The 22377-nt window shown below is 40.0% G+C and overlaps 1 protein-coding gene across 1 annotated transcript in view; it reads right to left on the reverse strand.

The window, feature by feature from the left end:
• pth2ra (parathyroid hormone 2 receptor a) overlaps positions 1 to 22377 on the reverse strand; it is a 401963-nt gene that overhangs the window by 123048 nt on the left and 256538 nt on the right. Inside the window, exons 3-5 of the mRNA XM_034693914.1 lie at positions 13547 to 13657; positions 10742 to 10863; positions 4426 to 4523 (exon numbers count right to left, since the gene is read on the reverse strand). Of these exons, the coding sequence (XP_034549805.1) occupies positions 4426 to 4523; positions 10742 to 10863; positions 13547 to 13657 (331 nt within the window). The remainder of the gene's footprint in view (positions 1 to 4425; positions 4524 to 10741; positions 10864 to 13546; positions 13658 to 22377) is intronic.

Genomic DNA, 22377 nt, shown 5'->3' on the forward strand with positions numbered 1-22377 from the left:
AATGGTTTAAAATTTTGGCACCCAAAAAAGGCTGATTGGTTGGTGTTTTCCCAGGTTTACTCCGGCTGTAGATAGCAGCTTTTCTTCACTCTTTTTTAAGAACACATTATGTATTGATTGCCATCAGGACATAAAGATCATTTTAACCAGTATAACAAAAAGTGGATCTAAATCTGATTACCAACCCCAGCTTTAATTGCTTTTACTGACACTCGTGCTGGCTTCTCTATCCTCTAAGTTGTGACTTCTGTGGGCTCTATAGATCCAGTCCAGGACATTTAAGTGGGCTTTGCCGGTCTTTCATACAGACTTTCTAAAGCCATGAAAACAAACCCCCTCATGCAAGGTCACAAAGCAACCTTAGATATTGTCAAATACTTTCATTAAGTACAAAAAAATGCATCTGGCTCCCACCCACAGCCTTAACGATCACAGCAGTGTTTGTTTAAGAACTAACTTTGCTTTTCTCTGTGACTGTTTCAATGCATGCAATTTTTTTTATTATTGACTATTATATTTTAATTACATTCATATTTTAAGGGTAATTAAAAGTAAAGTAAAAACCTAAAGAGGAAACAAATCTGTATCTTAACCTAGATTTATATTTGCTTGGATTGCCGACCGCCTGTTCTGTGTGTACATGAGACAGCCCCGGCTCTGAACGTAGGAAATACAGAAACAGCTTGGTGCCACATGTTGGCCAACAGACATTGAGCTTACATTGTAGTTGGCATTAAGAATGGTGTTGTTGTGGAGGCTAAGAAGCAGGTGAGTTGTATCTCTGTCATAAGCTGCCATTCTGGCTGTTCAAAGTCATTCTCTTCACATGTTACTGTTGAAACGCTCATCGCTGAGACCAGCTGTCACTCACTGCTGCTGTGCCAGGAGGATGAAAGATGAAGAGACACAGTCAACAAAAAAGCACAGAAGTATAGGGCATGTGGATCCAAGGCAGAATTATGATGGGTTTTTTGTTGTTGTTTTTTGAGAAAACAGTTATCAAAGAAGAATCACTTTAAAGCAAAATGTTCTGTGACTGTTAGCATTTTTAGACATTACACTCTGTGACACCAAATTTTTTAGTTGCTTGACAGTTGTTTGATAATCCTGCAGCATTGATAATCATTATCCTAAAATCAGCATCATAACTTTGCCTCAGTTGATGAATAACTTGGCCTTCTTTTGGGCCACTTTGATCCAGATGATCACTGTGTCTCTCCATCTTAAATCCCATTGGCAATGTAGTTGTGGGTGGCAGCTGTCCTCAGCCATGAAGTATACACCTACTTTCACTTTCCAAAAGTCCTAACACCAGATATAAAGCAATCCAACTTCATGAGATGTGCTTTAAAGGTGACATATCACGCTTTTTTCATCAATATATATTGGTCTAAGAGGTCCCCAAAACATGTCTTTAAAGTTTATGCTCAAAAAAACACTTTGAAATCAGATTTTGGTCTGCCTGAAAAACCCCTCTTCTTCAGTCCTCCTCAGAACACTCTGGCTGTTTCCGAAACGGCCTGCTACATACTACTTACTAATGTAGTAGGCAGTAGGTATTGCCTACTACATACTGCATTTGAATTTAGTATGTAGTATGACTGTTCTGTCCGATCTGTCATGCAGCATGCTGAGCCAGACTTCGCTGGATTTCCGGTTTCGGAAAGCGGAAGTAAACAACGGCGAAGCCGATAAATAAAAAGCTTATTTAGCATCCATTTATGATTTAAAAAGTTAGGAAGTGGTTTATATGTAATTTAATAACTTTCACAGCACCCAAAAACGGATTTCCTCCCGTCAAAAAATGAGGAAAAAGAAAAAGCAGAACGAGCGCTGTGCATTATGGGAAACAGTACGCGAGGCAGACTGGTCCGATGCACACTGAGATATTTTCCCGAATCAGTAGACATCCAGGGAGTTTTGGCGTACTGCAGATTTTGCTCTTGTTCACATACTACTTACTACATACTGAATTTTGGACAAATCAGTACGTACTGCTAGTATAGTAGGCGATTTCGGAAACAGCCCCTGTTTTCCCTCTGACCACGCCCCCTCAGGAAGTGGGTGTGGCCTCGGCTCTCCAGCACGTTGATCTAATGTTTACATGTTGGCTGAATATACACGGCTGCTCAGAGATCGCGTTACTTCAACCCTCCGAATCTGATCCAGAATCTGATCCTGATGGAGAGGCGCCTGCAGCAGGACCTTTCTGAAGGATTGGTCACAGATTTAGTGTTTCTTGTTGTTTTATTTATCAGTATGTCGACGTGTGTCTTGGTACACAGCTATGTGGCTATGCTAGCTAGCGCTAGCACTTATCCATGATAAATAAAAATCATCCACTAGATCTTCAAATCTGCAGACGTGGGGAGTAAAACCGACCTCTGCCAGAAAGGCAGCGGGACCTTTCTGAACGATTGGTCACAGATTTAGTGTTTCTTGTTGTTTTATTTGTCAGTATGTCGACGTGTGTCTTGGTACACAGCTACAGCTACAGCTATGAACATGTAGCTATGTGGCTATGCTAATTAGCGCTAGCACTTATCCATGACAAATAAAAATCATCCACTAGATCTTCAAATCTGCAGACGTGGGGAGTAAAACCGACCTTTGTGTTTATTAAGACAGCCTACAACTAGCATGCCTCCCTCCTAAGCTCCTTGTTAGCACACATGTGTGCAGGTAATGAAAAACAGAGGAGGGGTTGAGTTGTATTTTATACAGTCTATGGGCTGAACAAGCTCCGAGCTCTGACTCCGTGACTTATAATATTCTGTTGTCCCTTTTACTTTAAGCTATGAGTCTCTTAATTGTAAATGGTTATGTGTAATATTGTCATGCGGTCACCGTCATGCAGACTTTGGGTCAATAAGGAAAAACAACAAACATTCCACTATTAGTCGACTATGGGCAGAATCTGATGAATCAGATTCAACTAAGCAAATCCTTAGTCGGGCTCATCCCTAGTCAAGAGTCCTGCTTGCAGCTTGGTATGATGATTATTGCATTTATTTTGTAGTTCTTACCTCTGAATTTTTAGGAAGTCTCTTCAAAATTCCTATGCTTCGTCTTATAATGCCGTTTCAAATTGGAAATCTTCATCAAAGCTATAGTCTCCTGCCATATTAATCACATGGGGCTTGTGGTGGTTGGAGGGTGAGTGAATGCAGAACACACCGTTTTCGTGCATTCTAGGGTCCTACAGCTGGCAAAGTGCCAATATGCGAACTGCTCCATAAACGAAAGTGAAGGTTAAAAATTGCACTCGCAGCAGTGAACTCTGAGTGACTCAGTAACAGCCTGTCTGCGTATCATTGACATGGAGACAAGTCTCGGTAAACACGAGGTGACCAGACCAAAACACAGAGTGAAGGAATAACAGTTCGGGGGCCACAAATAGAGATTTGATATAGATATTGAGGGCCTCTGGTATAGCACCTTTCACGGAGCATAGTCACATGGTGCTTCACAGAGTTTCAAAATCGACAAGGAAAATACAATGTGCATTAAATAAGACAATAATGCAAGCAGACAAAATAACAACACATTACATAAGATGCTCAAAAGCCATGACAACCATGTGAGTCTTAAGGTGCTTTTTAAAAAATTCAGTGGAATCAGCACAGCTCCCTTAGGGCGGAAGACTGTTCAAGAGGGTTGCAGCCACATGCTTAAAGGCACAGTCTGAGGATCTGAGGGGTCTACTGGGGATGTAAGGATCGAGCAGGTCGGAGATATATGAGGGTGCTTGATGATGGATTGCTTTATTTGTTAATATGAGGATCTTAAACTGTATTCTGGATTTGATTGGGAGCCAATGTAAGGGGAATAGGATGGGGGTGATGTGGGATGTTTTACTGGACCTGGTTAACAGTCTTGCAGCAGTGTTTTGAATTAATTGTGGTCAGTGAAGAGAGAATTGCCATAGCCGAGCTGTGAGGAAATGAAAGCATTAACCAGCATCTCTAGCTCTGTGTGTGAGCCCAGGGATTTAATTGTACCTATATTTCCTAGGTGGAAGAAGCATGACGGGGTTATTGATTTAACGTGTTAGTCGAAAAAAAATCCATGATCAAAAGTAACAACAAGATTTCTGAGAGACTTTTTTACAGAGGTAGAAAGAGAGCCCAAGTAATCGGTAATTGGCTGCATTGCTGTCGGAGGCAATTATGAGGACCTCAGTTTTTTTTGTGTTTAACTGAAGGAAATTATCATTCATATCATGGTAACATCTTCCGACAGCTAACACTGAGAATTTATAGCAACTGAGTGCAGCTGACAAGCCTGGTGTGATTATCCAGACACAACCTGAGGAGCTATCTTAATGATCTGAGTAGTTCTGTTTCGAAAGGCTGAGTTTGTACTATTAAGTTTCAGTTTATTACAAAGGAAAACCAGTATAAGTATCAGTGACCCCTCTCTTACCTGAAGGATCCAATGATGAAGATTGCAACCAGCAGAGAGCTGAAGGACACAGCGTAGCCAATGGTGTACATGACATACAGCCTCTCGAAGAAGTCTTGCTGTGGAAAAAAAAAAAAAAGGAAACACCTGTTCAGGGCAGTTTGAGGTGAAACACACACACATCACTTAAGGCTGCTTTGTCAAACAAGACTGCAAAGAAAACAAGTAAATCCTCATAATTTCTTCTTTGCACTTCAGAATACATTAAGCAACAGATGCACTCAATATCAGTCACAACTAATGTTGATGTTAACACTACTCCTATGCACATGTCAAACAAAAGATTCTCCAGATATGTGAGTTTCTGTTTTATCTGTAGTTAGATTAAAACAGAAAACACTAGATTAATGAAGTGTCAGCATGTCTGTATTGCAGTCTTAAACCCTTCATCTGTGACGGATGAAGGGTTTTAAAAGAGCTTGTGAACTTGAGACCTCATCAGGGGTTTTAACGAAGAAGGTTTTGTCTGAGATTTAAGATAACACCATCTTCCAAACATTTATTGGACTCTGAGAAGCTGGGGGATATAGTGTGAACAAAAGATGACTGCAGCTTAGTGATGACCGGATTATTTCAGAGCCCCCTAGCGTCTGCCATTGGCATGTTATCAACAACTTACTACCTTTTTGATTCAAGGGAGATTTATTTTGTTACATTTACATTATTCCTATTAACCCTTAAAGACCTAGACCATTTTTGGGGGCGCCAGACTCTCCTGTATTTTTCTTGTTTTTCTAACCTATTGAAGCACTCAGCATCAAGTGCCATACATCATTTTATTCAGGAGAACCTTATCTTTCACTGTGCTGCATTTAAAGCACCAGTTTTACTTTAGTTTTGTCTGATAATGGATGAAAATACTTAAGTTTTTTAAAAATCGTCTGGAAATTTAGGTCATTTTTTACTGTGAACTCAGACAGAACATCAGGAAGTTTTGTTTTGTTTTGTTAGAAAGTTGTACTTAGGTATTTTAGACTTCCAAATAAATTTTTGTCACTATCAAACCTTTACTGAGCAAGTTACAGCCATTTGTTATAGTATTTTCTATGATGTTTTTAGTGGAAAAAGCAGGTGTATTCTTATGTTTCATTTACTGACCCTGTGGATGTGTCCAAAAAGGTCTTAGAGTAAGTAGAGATGTTATTATATGCTAAATTAGGACACAGAGGTAAAAGGGCCTTTTCAGATAAATACATTCGATCGATGCAGCTGCTGCACTCCTCTCTGCCCCAGCTGTACTCCTCTCTGCCCCAGCTGTGTCTGCGTCAGAATCAGATGACTCCTCGGCAAAATTTGATAAAATTAGACATAGTGCCTCTTCTGTTGTGTACCTTCGTGTTGTCATTTTTATTTTGTGTTGAGTTAGTTCAAATAACGTGCAAATCTGTTCGATTTTGCTGTCCGGTTTTGTATACGGATTCTCCGTCTTGTTTTCCGCTCTTTACATTCAAATTTCCCCCAAAAAACATGTTTATTGGTGGAGTAGAAGGTTGTCATGGCGAAACACATCCTGGACATTTACATTTTGAACGAATCGATACACAGGGGTGGGACTAAGCATCTACACCCATTGCCAATTGGCTCAGAGGAAGAAACTACATAGGTTTCCCTGACAAATCAATGCTGCAAAATGTGATGGCGTCATCACGGTCATCACGGTCACCACGCAGCCGCTGAATATGCAAATGAGACAAATCTCAATGGACAGCTGAAAATGTCCGCTGTAACTGAGTTTTTAAAGCTTGTTGATAGGATCAGCGGTTCAAAAGTTATTAAACATTTAAGAAGAAGAGCTATTTGTGGCCCCCGGCGGCCGTCTCTGTCTTTGAGGGTTAAGGGGTGTAGAGAAGGTGTAAACCACTCTCCATGACTGACGACTATAGTGGAAGTGCTTAGCAACCCTGTTCCATCAACCCCTCCAAAGTGCATGTGCACTCTTGGGCTCCTTTTGATCCAAAGAAGTAATGGCTGAGCTCAATCACCCTATCTCTGAGGCTGAGCCCGGCCACCCTACAAATGAAAATCTTTTCATTTCATTGTAGCTGCATTCTCAGTCTTTCAGCCTCAACCCATAGTTCATGATCATAGGGTTACATTATCGCACTTTTCACACATCTACTAACCAAATACATGAATATGGCGGTGAAAGTAATCACAAAGATTCTTGATTGCGGTCATTGTAACCCAGAGAGTGTTTTTCTGTGGAAAATGGTATAAAATATTTCAATGGTCACTGTTAAAAAGGGGTTCAAACTGGGTAGACAATGAAAGCTTTTGCAACATCTATTTGAAGATGTTGAATTAGGATGTTCTGAGGTCACTAATGTCCTTGTCACTAAAATGGTCAAAATGTATGAAAGTAAATATGTAGCAAAATGCACCAGCTTGTAGACTTCATGTGAGAACCTGCAGAATACGATTTGAGAACTTATGGATCAAAAATCTGAATTTGTATGTTTAATTTTTCACTTGTACAAATAATTCACACTCATGTGAGCTGAATTTGAAGTTACAGAAAGAAATAACTACATCGGAGCTTGTGGAAAAAATCTGAAATAGTATCTTGAAATTTTTCACTTGTACAAAATTTCATACAACCGTGTTCTGAATGTGAAGTCACAAAAAATATTCACACGTGTAGATTGATATTCACAACCACAACTCAGTGATTACAACCTCTGGAATAGGTCCCTGTAACTTCACAAATGAGCTTCTCGCATTGCAATGTGACAAATCTGCGCGCTTGACTTTTGCAACAGTTCTTGCGTTAATGTGTTGCAAAACAAATTTCCACTTGTAGCTGTGGGGGGGTAGGGGCGGTGGCAGGGGGGCGGTGGTAGGGGGGTGAGGGGTTAACCAATCAGAAATCAGAAGACAAAGCCCTATGGCTCACCAACCCAGGCTAAGTTTATTCCAAAAGCTACGTTTTGGTAGATTGGCTCTATGATTGAGCAATCAATAAACTGACTCCACCATAACTTTACATTTTTAATTTTATTATTACGTTATTAAAAATGTAAAGTTATGGTGGCGTCAGTTTATTGACTGCTCAATCATAGTGCCAATCTACAAAAACGTAGCTTTTGTAATAAACTTACCCCGGGTTGGTGAGCCATAGCCAGCCATAAAGCGGAGCCCAGCCGATGCTAAACAGGAGGAGGACAGCAGAGCAGAACAGTACTTCTGATTTCTGATTGGTTAACCCCTCACCCGAAAATACAATTCACATGTGTGGGATTTTTTTTACAAGTGGAAAATGAAACATACAAGTTCAGATTTTTGATCCACAAGTTCTCAAATTGTATTCTGCAGTTTCTCACATCAAGTCTACAAGCTTGTGCATTTTGCAACACATTTACCTTCATAAAAATTGAGCAACATTTTTCTTTGGGTGAATGATGTCAAATGGCTTGCTGGATGTGGCTAAAGATAGCAGAGCTAGCACCACCAGCTTTTGGTCCTCTGTGCAGGTTAATTACCACATGTCTGTGCTGTTACACATTGCTCTGGTCAAGTGATTATATGCCACTCTAATCAGACATAGCATACAGAGGACTTTATCTCCGTTTGCTAAATCCATATACTGCCAAAACAAGCTGTGTAATGAGATGCCAGCAGTCAACCGTCTGTTTACATCCGAGTAGGGCATTATAGCATGATGGCAGTAGCTCCAGTGGTGGGGGGCTGCAATATAGCTTATACAACATATGGCAAATACAAATCATTTGTTTACTCGACTAGACAGGCACATCCCTGATGTTGATTAGACGCCTATGTTTAGATCTGGTGTCACCAGCAAATCTGCTTCTGTCACAACATTCACACACAAGTATAAACAGAAATTTTCCAGTCACATCATGTAAGGCTGAAATCATTATCTTATGTTGACCTGTGAACAATTAAAATCATCAGATTAGGGGTCAGTGGAGCAATCACTGATGTGCTACTTCATTATACAGCACAATCAGCCAGCTGGCTCTTCTATCGTTGGTGTTCTGTCAGGTATCAATCCACAACATCAGCATCCAGCGCTTCCTACCCTTCGTGTTCAGAGCTTCACAGCCAGTGTCTGTGTATGCACAGTCGTCTCCTTCTGTGGTGACTTTTTTAAACTGCTTTCTTTAAAATGTTGAGCCTTCTTGTCAACATCACACAGTCCACAATGAGCATTATTTATGATGTTTGTATGATAAATAAAACAGTCTGGAATTACATCTTTGCACAAGACTACAAGTACCCTTGAAAATGTCTTTGAAGAAAATAATCACTTGGGATGCACCAAAATGAAAATTCTTGGCCCAACCGAAAACCGAAAGGAAACCAAGGCTGAAGACCTTGTTTTCTGTTTGTGTTGCACAGGCATTTTCTAAGCCATTCATTAGCAGACACTTGAAGCTAGTTTGTATAGTTTGAACACTCTGGATTAAAATAGCTCAAAGTTATAGACAGAAATGTAAAAAATGTTACAACTGTCCCCCGTCTCCCCTACCATTGCATTTATGGCTCTAACTGTGTACTAACTAACATCACTAAAATCAAGGATCTCATTGAACACATCAGACAACGAGGGTGCATGACCCTCATCTGGTTCAGAGAGACCAGTCCTTTTTTCTGTGCTCTGTTCTCCTTCCTGCGCTGTGTGCTTCTCCGTCTCCAAGCGGGTTCTCTGCATCCATCGCAGCCTGGATCATTTCTCATGTGCGCTGCTTTATTCCCACATCCAAGAAATGATCTTTATAATGTGGATCAAGTACAGTTGTGATGAAGTGCAGAGGATCTGAATAGATCTCAGTGAACCGTGTGCTGACAGACTCTAAGAGTGTACTTTTCATTGTTTTCACTCCGTGGTCCATCTCAACCTCTTTGCTTAGAAGACGCTTTAGTGCTGCAGTTAAAGGAAGAACGGATGCAGACATGTTGGCCCTTATCCAGACAAGCGCGTACTGGCCGTGGGTTTTGCTTGCGTCATCACAACATTCTGTTTCGGACGTGTTGTTTTGGTGAGAAAAGTCTTTCAGCCAAAACCGAAAATGCACTTTTGGCACATTTTCGTCTGAACATTTTTGATGGATGAATTTTCGCTGCATCCCTAATATTCACTCCCTCTCTTTTCACCTCTACAATAAACAGGTCATCAAAATGATCGAACCAAAATGTGTTTTCATAGGAGTTGATGTCTTAACAGTACTTGTCTGAAAATGTTTGAAATAAGGTCTTAGATGTTCAGACATGACTTCACCTTGTTTTCAACCAAATGAGCAAAGCTAGCTGTTATTACTCACTTCAGATTGATGGTGAAGTAAAACAAGGTGAACAGGACCACATGAATCGGTGCAGCACCATATTGAGTTTTTCCGCCTTGTCATTGACTGAGTCTGTGACATTTTCTTTTCCATTCATCAGCCTCAAACACTAGTGTATCTCATACTGTGAAGTGTTTACTCCTGCAGTGTTTGTGTCTTTAACTCTCCTTCCTTCCAACCCCATATGAAACAGACTTCTGTCTACATGCTTCCAGTTTGTCCTCAGAAAGCCACATCTCTAGAAACAGCTTGTTGTCCACTATTGATTAGTACCAGACTGCTGTTATTAACCGCTGCTATGTGCTTATCCATCAGAATCAAGTACTTAACAGCCATGTAATAAGTCAGAGGGAAAGCACAACACCTGGCTGGTAATTCAGTCTGAAGCTTTAAAGTCCCACAAACGGTTTACTAACAGCTCACATGAGCTCCATCCCTGGTCATTTATTTTTATTCTAACACAGCAGATGACAAATAGTCCCTCGGGCTGTGCAGATGAGTGGGCTGAGTATCATAAAGTGCATGATTTGGGTTCAGTAAATACAGCAGATTTTGTTTCTTTCACGGCTGGAGGCATGGAGGCAACACGTAAAGCGCTGTAGACGCTAAGACTGTCTCATTAAAAGGAAAAGAGAGCAAATAATTGGATGGTGGGAGCTGTTTATTTGTGTAAAAGCAAGAGATGAGAAGTCAGTTTGAATCCCCACAACTTACCAACTCTGGACTCTGTTTTTACATATGTTATGTGAAGCACTGACAGCTTGTGGTGCATCTGATTTTTTCTTTTCAAAAGAGCTTTCCAGACAGCTCAACGTCAGACTCCTCATTAGCTCATGTATCTAGGGATTCACAGCTCTGACAGCTATATAATCTAAAAACCTGTGGTTATCTTTCTATATTCAAGCTGGTTGTGAGTACATTCTGACAAGTTAGCCACACAGGCTGCTAATGAAGTATTTAACAGTCACACTTACTCTTCCTGCCTCGTCGCTGGGCTGAAGGAAGCGCAGACACTCGGAGTAGTTGGTCCATGTTTTGTTCCAGCGGTCCACAAACACCCAGGAACCATTGCCATCACACTTTCTGTAAGCATGACCTGTAAACAAACACGTTAATATGATTTATGAAAGCATATAAATTAGTGAGCTACATAATCTCTCACAGCCTTAATACACTGCAGGTGTGCACTCCTGATCAGCATGGTGAATCATATTAAAGCTGGGTTTGGAAGCCACGGAATACTAGCATGAATTTGAATGTAGCATTTCCTGGGGACTCCGTGTGCCCCCCCCCCCCCCACCCCTTGGAGCTCCTCCAAAAAGACGCCCCCACTCACATGCACGACCGCCGCTGATTCGTGACCATATGATGGTGACTGATTCAAAACCAGTCCTCAGCACATTGTTTGTGTTTTGCACTACATCAACTCATGTCTCAGTCAGTGGTAAGAAAACACCAAAACATTCTCATAGTGAAAGTTAAAAACACAAACAAAAGGTGCCTTTCGACCAAGAGTTCCGGGGTCCTTTAGCCCCCAGACCTACTTTCCCCTCAACTAAAAGGTTCCTGTGCCCCCATTGTTGTCTGTGTTTCGACTGGGTAGATTGTGTAAATCAGGCCAGTGACGTGTGGAGAAAAAAGAAAAAAAAATGCACTACACCACCAGACCAGTAGAGGGCAGTAAAACAAAGACGAATGCCATTCATCACAGGGAATACAACAATGTACTAACATAATAACAGTAATAATAGCAATGACAAGGGTAAAATAAAATAAAATAAAATAGAATAGAATAAAATGAAATAAAGTAAAAATGAAATAAAATAAAATAAAATATGGCAACTATTACAGATATATACACACTATGTACACTTCTATCTGATAAATAGATAAGGTAAGTTATTGCATGATAAAAATTGCACCAGGTTATTTAAAAACAAACATATACAGTATGAAGAACAGTGCGATTCAGATGGATACAGTAGTTATTTGTGAATGTGCCAAGTCACATAGTAACTTCCATGTAGTGTAATGAAAGCTGAGAACAGATGATTAACGGGACACAGCAGTGCTGGTGTTAAACAGTCTGATCGCAGATGGGATGAAGGACCTGCGGTAGCGCTCCGTCCTTCAGGGTGGGAGTCTCAGTCTGCTGCTGAAGGAGCTGCTCAGGGACCCCACAGCAAACAGCGATCCTGTTAATTGGAGACTTTCAGCCGGATGCATCCCTCATAAACGTCTTTAGACGATCATTAAATATCTGATGAGGATATTTTGAAATCTTAATAAAAACTAAACTAGTTTGCATTCCCAGGAACTCCCTCTGTGTTTCAACAGCTGTGTAAACTCCACAAACACTGACACGTTCAGCTGAAGGTCTCCAGTTTACAGGGTCACTTTTAAAACCGTAACACCGGGAGAGACGCATTCACGGTGTGCTGAGAGAAGACTACTGTTACAAGCTGCTAAATCAAGAGAATCACAGCTTCTTCTTTTGAAAAGTACACACACATACAAAAAAGATAGAACAAATGAAAACTAATGAAAGAAAGAGAAATCAAGTGAATCACAGATGTGTGTGATGTTATTGTGAACGGCAGGCAGAATAAAAACACTGCAGGTAATCTACCAATCAGACACATTCAGCATTGCAGGCCCTGCCCCCCAAAAGCCCTGGGACCTTTGAAAAGTACTACCCCCTAGCAGGGGCTTTTTAGGGGTAGATTATCTACCCCTGAACTAAATTTAGACCCTGGGTCCACCGGTGGAAACGCACAGAGGCGGGCAGAACGGCAGGACGGGATTTGATTGGTTTCATCATTTGGCTCCTGATGGCAGGGATTGGTTGGTGTTTTCCCAGGTTTACTCCGACTGTAGATAGCAGCTTTTTTTTACCTCTTTTTTAAGAATACATTATGTATTGATTGTCATCTGGACATAAAGATCATTTTCACCAGTATAACAAAAAGTGGATCTAAATCTGACTACCAACCCCAGCTTTAAGCATAATCAGACCTCTCCTCAGTGCTTTGACATCCTGCCATCTCTGCTTGCATTGGCTCGGTTTGTTTGGCTTCCTGACTCAGGAGCCAAATGGGCAGCATCGTGAGGGACATCAGGGAAACTGTGTTTAACTGAGTTTATTAGGCCTCAGCTTATCCAAGGGATTTCCTCTCCAATTGGTTTGGCTTTTGCTTCTGCTGTTTGCACTCAGCACTCTACACTCCCCAATAACAAGTCATCATAAATTACCTAATTATAATTGTAGTTAATTACTAATTACTAATTAATTACTATAGGTTTCCTCTTTCATTTACATTCAAATAATCTTCTTTTAAGGTTATTTCTTTTGTGATTCCCTTCTTTGTGAACTCACTTTGGTCTGGTTCATGCAACAGGCAGTTCTTCATTGATAAGAACAGAGTCCCCTGATTACTTTGTTGCATTTTACAGGGGGCAAATCACACCTTTACTGTCCTTATACACCTTTTTCACAGACGACAGAGTAAGAAAAGAAAAGATGTACAACTTTAAAAAATAAATATAATTAAATCTGTCTTTTGCTTTTCAGGATTATCGTATGGTGCATGCTTGATATTGAATATCACACTATTAATGTTATGTGCACCTGTCCCTTTACAACAAGGTTTGTCATTAGGTAGAGACAAAAGATGATTTGATTCAGTTCTCCCATAACCAACACAACTTCGAACCAAGCAGAATGACAGAAAACAGCTGTGTGTGAGAAATCTTCAGTAATTCAATCTCAAGCTACTAACCTTTGTGATTGAAGTCATAGATGTAAGACGGGCAGGGAACCTTTGTGACGAGTCCAGGGGAGCCGTGGGGCCAACAAATAAGACCATCCCAGTCAGGAGGACACACCTCATCTACTGAACGAACGAGAACAGAGACAATAAGTCAGCATACATCATGATATATCAGCCTAAAGAATATAAAACTTTATTGATTATTTGATCAAAGGTGGACTTGTTCTTTTCTGATTCTCATCTACCAACCACTCAAAGTACTTTAACACTACTCGACATTCATCCAATCAAACATCATTCCTACGCTGATGGTAGAGGCTGCTAAAGTAGGGGACCAACAGATGATCTCGTTCATAAGTATTCACTCACAGCTGGTGTGAGCAATTTGGGGGTTCAGCGTCTTGTCCGAGGACACTCTGGCATGTGATAACGGAAGGTTGGATTGAACTGCAAACCTTAGCATAGAGAGATGACCAAGTCACTCTTCTGTGCAGTCACTGAAAACTAATTTTGCTCTCACTTCTAATCTGGTTGGTCACTGATAAAATTCAAAGAAATAACTTGATGAATGTCAGGCATGTTTGTCTTGAACAAATGGCATCTAATTATTTCATCTCTGTCCCCCTCCATTTGAATTGTGTCAAAAAAACTTCTCAAGAGGACTTCTAATTAGAAGGCTATTTGTTTGTGACTTGCAATGACACACAGTATTGTTCATGTACTTTGTAAAATAAAACTAAGTATCTCAGCAGGATGTACGTGAGGGCCTGCATGACACCCTGCAGGACATTGACAATACCACAGTGATTAAAGAGCAATTACTCTCCTGTTCCAATGTTGCAATTATGCTGTCATAAGGAAGTCATTTTGAACAACTCACACTTTTATCACAAAGCTCTGAATAAAAACAATTATTTTATTCCATTAGAAAAACACTTCTGTGATGTACAGAAATATTTTAAACATAGTTTTAGTTCTACGAGCCTCTGGGGATGTTAAACATTCACACCATTGTAGATCAGCACCAGAATTACTATCCATTTTAACAAGTTATTCATATTTCATTATTGTAGGTCTGGATTTGAGGTCATATGTTGTGTCTAAGCTGTAGTGCAACCATTTGCAACTAGCCAGGGCTGTGGCTCCAGTCAATAGCTAATGCCATAATGCTATAATGTTCTACTACCTGGAAGTAAGCAAGCACAGACAACAGAGGCGCAATGCAATGTGACAGTATTATCATCTAGAAAACACTGATGTGGGCTGCATGGTGGTGCAGTGGGTAGCACTGTTGCCTCAAAGCGAGAAGGTTCCTGGTCGGGTAGGTACCTTTCTGTGTGGAGTTTGCATGTTCTCCTTGTGCATGCGTGGGTTCTCCCCGGGTACTCTGGCTTCCTCCCACAGTCCAAAAACATGCTCACCAGGTTAATTAGTTACACTAAATTGCCCATAGGTGTGTGTGTGCATGAATGGTTGTCTGTCTTCCATGTTTACCCTGTGATTGGTTGGCGACCTGTCCAGGGTGTACTCTGCCTTCCGCCCCAAGTCAGCTGGGATTGGCTCTAGCAGCCTGTGACCCCGAACGGGATAAGCAGTCAAGATGATGGATGGATGGAAAACACTGATGTTTTGTATACAGGCTGTCTGATTAAATTACCTAAGCAATGTGTAACAAGTACAAGCACATGGACATTAACCTGCAGGGAGGACTGAAGGCTGGTGGTGCAAACTCTGCTATCTTTAGCCATACCTGGCAAAGCAGTTTGACATGGTTTATCAACAGACTCAGCGATCTCTCATTGAGTTGTGATAAATAAATTATGCTAATCTTCATTTCATTCTGTAGAAAAAACATTGGATAGAGTTGGAACCATGTGAGAGAGTGATGAACCGGGCCACAGGCTGTAATTGAACTTGGGCCATTCACCCAAGGAACACAGCCTCGAAAAATGTAATAATAATAATAATAATAATGATACATTTTATTTAAAGCGCCTTTCTAAGCACTCAAGGACACTTTACAGAGAGGTTAAAAACCCAATAAAAACAACACGAAAAATAAATAAAGACAACAAGCAAAATAACACCAAGTTAAAATGAAGCAGTGAAGTTAAACAGGGAATGCAGTTTGAAACAGATGGGTTTTTAATTTTGATTTGAATAGGGGTAGTGAGTCAATGTTACGGATGTCTGGTGGGAGTGAGTTCCAGAGTTGGGGAGCAGAGCGACTGACAGCTCTGCTCCCAATGGTGCTGAGACGGGCAGGGGGCACAGAGAGGTGGAGGGAGGAGGAAGACCTGAGGGAGCGGGAGGGGGTGGCAGTGTGGAGGAGATCGGACAGACACGGGGGGGGGGGGGCGAGGTTGTGAATGGCCTTGAATGTGTACAGGAGGATTTTGAAGGTAATTCTGAGTTTGACCAGGAGCCAGTGGAGCTGCTGGAGGACGGGGTGATATGGTGGAAGGAGGGGGTTCTGGTAAAGATGCGGGCTGCAGAGTTCTGGACCAGCTGAAGTTTATGGAGGGATTTGTGAGGGACACTGAAGAGGAGTGAATTACAATAATCGATACGGGAGGTGACGAGACTGTGGACCAGGATAGCAGTGGTGTGAGGGGTGAGAGAGGGGCGGAGACGGTTGATGTTGCGGAGATGGAAGGGTTATGTTATTGATGTGAGAGTGGAAAGAAAGTGAGCTATCAAGGATGACACCCAGACTATTTACCTGAAGGGATGGGGACACTGTTGAGCTGTCTATGGTGAGGGAGAAACTGTCGCCTTTGGATAAGGTGGATATGGTACCTACGTATGAGGAGGAGTTCTGTTTTATTAATGTTGAGTTGAAGGAAGTTGGAGGTGAACTAGGATTTGATCTCAGAGAAGCAGTGGGTGAGGGAGGAGGGAGGGAGAGTGGAGTCAGGCTTACTGGACAGGTAGAGCTGGGTGTCATCTGCGAAGCAGTGAAAGTGGATGCCAAATTTGTAACCACTATAAGCCAAACCAGCACCCCAAGTTATGTTCATTTGGGACAATTCTATTTAGATTTTCCTGAATTTAAAACTTGTCTCCAAGGCAGAATTTAAATTTCCATTGAAACGACTAATTTAGTCACTTTGGAACATCCCCACTCATGATGTTGTTTTTCTAACATCACTGATTTCTGATACATTACTAACACTTTATTGTTAAAATCCAATGGTTGTTGTGACATTATTCAAACCCCTTAAAATAATAGAAGGTTATCCACTGTCAGCACAACTTATGACAATGTCTTTTCATTATCAGGTTAATTTTAATTTTAGTAAAAAGGGGTACATTTGTTGATTGCGTTCACTTTTAAAAATGTTAAATAAAATGTTACAATTTCTATTAATGCCGATCTCTGGATGCTTCTATTCCAATGCTTCCATGGTAACCAATGAAGGTAACACTTTACAATAAGGGTCCCTTAATTAGCGTTAGTTAATGCATTATTAAGCATTAATTAACAGTTTAATAATAGTTTAATAATCGTTATAATATATTTCCTAACATTAACTAACACATTAGTTAGTGCATTAATAAGCAGTTAATTAATGTCCACTGCTCAGAGTTAATTAATACATTATTAAGCATTAATAAAAGTTACATAACTTAATTAGTTAACCATTAGTGAATGCTTTCTGGACCCTTATTGTAAAGTGTAACACATGCATCAGTTAAGTAACACATTATAAATTCTAAGCTGCCTCATAAGCATAAGCATCAGCATAAGCGTGTGCATCACTTTTAAGTGTCCTCTGGAAACACTTGTGTTGTGTTGCTGTCTATTTGCAGCGCGTTTTTCTAATGTATTGTGTTGTGGTCTTTGCATCGCGTTTTCTAAATGCTGCGCATGTGTTGTCAAATTGATGAAGATGTTTTCTTAATTTTCTTGTGTTTTGTCTTTTTGCATGAGTTTTCTTAAGTTGCAGTGCTGTGAGCTCTCAGGGCCACCGTACTTCTCTGTGCCAGTTGAGATGTTATCTGTGATTAATCGTTTTTATTCTAAATAAAATGTGTTGAATTCTTTATATGTGTTGCTTCAACTACATTTCAACTCATTTTGCTTCAGCGTATGTGTTACCGAAGAGATACATGTGTTACACTTTACAATAAGGGTCCAAAAAGCATTCACTAATGCTTAATTATGGTTAAGTAATGCTTATGATGCAGTTTAGCATTTATAATGTGTTACTTAAGTGATGCATGTGTTACACTTTACAATAAGGGTCCAGAAAGCATTCACTAATGGTTAACTAATTAAGTTTTGTTACTTTTATTAATGCTTAATAATGTATTAGTTAACTCTGAGCACTGGACATTAATTTACTGCTTATTAATGCATTAACTAATGTGTTAGTTAATGTTAGGTAATACATTATAACGATTATTAAACTATTATTAAACTGTTAATTAATGCTTAATAATGCATTAACTAACGCTAATTAAGGGACCCTTATTGTAAAGTGTTACCAATGAAGGTCACCTACTGACTGACAATGAAAAGAGAAAGCATGGATCCCTGGATAGATATTAAAAAAAAGATTTTAGTAACCACAATGACCTGTTTTTTTCCTCTTGTTTCTCAGTGTTTTTTCAAATAGCAACATCCTTCAAACTGATTCCTGTTTTCAGCTCCAATGAACAGATCTCAGCCCCATAACGCCGTTGCTCGGCCAGTGATTAAAAGGATAGACTTATTCTATTTTCTGATTCCAGTTAATAAAATCCTTGTGTCAATCAAACCATGTTTATAATAATATGATATATCATGGAAAGAAGAAGGTAAAAGGATCCTGCTGAAACTTAAAACATGAATCAATGCTGTGTCCATTCCTCTCCTCTCCTGTTGTTTCTCATAAAAGTATTTGAGATAGTTTAGGGTAATCAGGTTTTATGTGATCATCTCTCCTTCGATCAGACATCAGAAAGTTTGAGGTTAAGAGTGAAGAGAGTGTAGATTGAAGACTGCCAGTTATCTTGATACAATATTACACATGTTGAGCATTGACTGGATACTAGGGCTGTAAATCTCAATCTCTCGTCCTAACAAGACAATCAGATCTGATTAAATCATTAAAACAAGGATGACTAATTGAAATAAGGAATGATTCACTTAGGGACAATATGATTTGATTTGGTTTGGTTCATGCACTGCAAAATCTCAAAATCTTACCAAGTGAAATTGTCTCATTTTTAGTCAAAATGTCTTATCCCACTTTATTTTACTTGATTTTACTTAACAAGTATAATTTGAGCAATATAGAGGGACTTGTTTTTAAGACAATGCATCTTAAATATATTAAGTCAAACAATCTTGAAATGATCATGTTTTGAGTTGTAATTTAGAAGAAACAAGGTTCATTTTACATTTCATACATTTTTAAAGCTGAGATCTTATTTGTAGAAGATGGATAATCTTAATTTAAGTTTACTTGATTTAAGTAAATGCATTTTAGTGGAGAATCTATCAGAAAACAGCTTCACTGATAAAAGAAAGAAAGAAAGAAAGAAAGAAAGAAAGAAAGAAAGAAAGAAAGAAAGAAAGAAAGAAAGAAAGAAAGAAAGAAAGATTGTTGTTTTTAAGGGTGGGTTTCAGTTTTCAGGCACTATTTCTTCTAAATCAGATAAAAATATACATCCTCAAACTACATGCACACAATGAAAACCTCCTTTAGAGCATAGCTGGCTTATCCTAAAAACAACATATATCTCAAAATCCTCAAATTAAACTTTGTCATCTTATTTTAAGTACAAGATGGTCTTAAACCTAGAGAAGTGCTGCTATAATACAACTCAAATTAAGGTGAATATACACTATATTACCAAAAGTATTCGCTCACCCATCCAAATGATCAGAATCAGGTGTCCTAATCACTTGGCCTGGCCACAGGTGTATAAAATCAAGCACCTAGGCATGCAGACTGTTTTTACAAACATTTGTGAAAGAATGGGCCGCTCTCAGGAGCTCAGTGAATTCCAGCGTGGAACTGTCATAGGATGCCACCTGTGCAACAAATCCAGTCGTGAAATTTCCTCGCTCCTAAATATTCCACAGTCAACTGTCAGCTTTATTATAAGAAAATGGAAGAGTTTGGGAACAACAGCAACTCAGCCACAAAGTGGTAGGCCATGTAAACTGACAGAGAGGGGTCAGCGGATGCAGCGGATGCAAAGAGGTCGCCGACTTTCTGCACAGTCAATTGCTACAGAGCTCCAAACTTCATGTGGCCTTCAGATTAGCCCAAGTACAGTACGCAGAGAGCTTCATGGAATGGGTTTCCATGGCCGAGCAGCTGCATCCAAGCCATACATCACCAAGTGCAATGCAAAGCATCGGATGCAGTGGTGTAAAGCACGCCGCCACTGGACCATAGAGCAGTGGAGACGCATTCTCTGGAGTGATGAATCACGCCAGGAGAACGGTACATTTCGGACTGCATTGTGCCAAGTGTGAAATTTGGTGGAGGAGGAATTATGGTGTGGGGTTGTTTTTCAGGAGCTGGGCTTGGCCCCTTAGTTCCAGTGAAAGGAACTTTGAATGCCTCAGGATACCAAACCATTTTGGACAATTCCATGCTCCCAACCTTGTGGGAACAGTTTGGAGCGGGCCCCTTCCTCTTCCAACATGACTGTGCACCAGTGCACACAGCAAGGTCCATAAAGACATGGATGACAGAGTCTGGTGTGGATGAACATGACTGGCCTGCACAGAGTCCTGACCTGAACCTGATAGAACACCTTTGGGATGAATTAGAGCGGAGACTGAGAGCCAGGCCCTCTTGACCAACATCAGTGTGTGACCTCACCAATGCGCTTTTGGAAGAATGGTCAAAAATTCCTATAAACACACTCCTCAACCTTGTGGACAGCCTTCCCAGAGGAGTTGAAGCTGTAATAGCTGCAAAAGGTGGACCGACATCATATTGAACCCTATGGGTTAGGAATGGGATGGCACTTAAGTTCATATGTGAGTCAAGGCAGGTGAATGAATACTTTTGGTAATATAGTGTATCTCAAATGATGAAGTTGACATGAAATGTATTATTGCAAAAATATTTTTTTGAGTGGAAAAATACTAACTGGTTATCATTCCTGTCTTATTCTGAGACACTAAGCTTTAAAATACTGGTATATTACTTAAAATAAGTTTCCCTGCTAATTTTAAGATCACAGTTTTCTAAATATTACGTCTTATTTTAAGAAATCTTACCAAGCTAATTTTCACTTGTTTTATTGGCAGATTTTTTTGCTTATTTCAAGGTCAAAAGGTTTTTTTTCTTGTTTTTGAGGGGGCATTTTTTCATGTGCGTTAATTGTCTTTCAAATTAAAGCACTTATTTTATTTATTTTCTAAGAGATAAAAGACTAGGCCTGCCGTCATCAGAAATAACACTGAAGTCTGAAACAAACTGGAGTCTGAAAACATGAACATCTCCAGCTGTTCCACTCTGACAGGTAGGTGGGTGAGAAATCTGAAAAGTGTTAAAACTAACACCGCCATCGTCTCTGTAATACCACGCAAGTACTAAAAGCAAAGTATTTTATTTTCCAAGAAACAAAAACTAAAGCCAGTTGAACAATAACAGAGCACAGAAGCAAACACTGAATGACAGAGCTCATTGTGTCACAGTTCACAGAAAGGAAATGCTGTTATTAAATTTTAATGATAAACACTATTCAAGACATTGTTTTTTCTCCTCTCATAATTCCTGATTGTCACATATGAGTTGCACATGACATGTATTGTTTATATTATTGTCGCTCTCTCTTCTTTAAAGCTAGGGTTGGTAGTCATGGAAAACTAGCATGAATTTGAATGTAGCATTTCCTCAGCAAAGCACCTCATTAGGTCAGAGGGGACAGGCTCGAGGTCTCGTGAGAGGGGCAGTAAATAGAGGCAGGGGAAGCAGAGGCAGGGGACGGGGAGTGCATGCCGGGGAACGGCAGGACAGGATTTGATTGGTTTCATCATTTGTCTCCTGATGACAGGGATTGGTTGGTGTTTTCCCAGGTTTACTCCGGCTGTAGATAGCAGCTTTTTTTACCTCTTTTTTAAGAACACATTATGTATTGATCACCATCAGGACACAAAGATCATTTTAACCAGTATAACAAAAAGTGGATCTAAATCTGATTACCAACCCCAGCTTTAAGAAGTTAGTTTCTTTATTTGAGAAAAAATGATCTCACACTGTCAACTTGATAAGGTGTTACTCAGATCCAACGTATAAACCACAAAATCATCACTCCAAACGTCACAGCAGGTCATGAACCTTAGCAATAAAACAAGCTGTAGAGGTCAAGATAACCAGTCTTCCTTACACTGCGGCTGGAAAAATAATCGAAAATTATGGGTTTGCTAATGCTAATGCTAGTATTGTAGCACAGGTTTGGTCATGGTGTTATATCAGGTGTTAATAGTCTTGCAGCTAATGTATATAATCTCTTGATACAAAGTTTACAGACATATGCCAGACGTTTGGAATGTTTTCCATCTATCAAGTTAAATCCACGTGACTTGTTTTCTGAGGTGGAGACTTCAAATCGCTGATGACCCTTGGAGCTAACGCTACCTGAGCAGCCACCTGAACTAATGTTAGAGTGTCACCATACCTGCCACCATTTGGTTTTCAAATATGGGAGTGGTGTCGGTGATGGGAGATTGAAATCAATCAATAAAACTCCTTCATTAAAATCTACCATTCACATTTTTGCAGAAAGTATTGCAACTATCAAGATGACTCACTGTAATACTGCTCATCTAGCTTTGCTTAGATTAGTATCCTCGCCCAACCAGTCTAACTTAGTACATTCAAGAC

Source organism: Notolabrus celidotus, chromosome 10 (assembly GCF_009762535.1).
Source record: "Notolabrus celidotus isolate fNotCel1 chromosome 10, fNotCel1.pri, whole genome shotgun sequence".
NCBI lineage: Eukaryota > Metazoa > Chordata > Actinopteri > Labriformes > Labridae > Notolabrus > Notolabrus celidotus.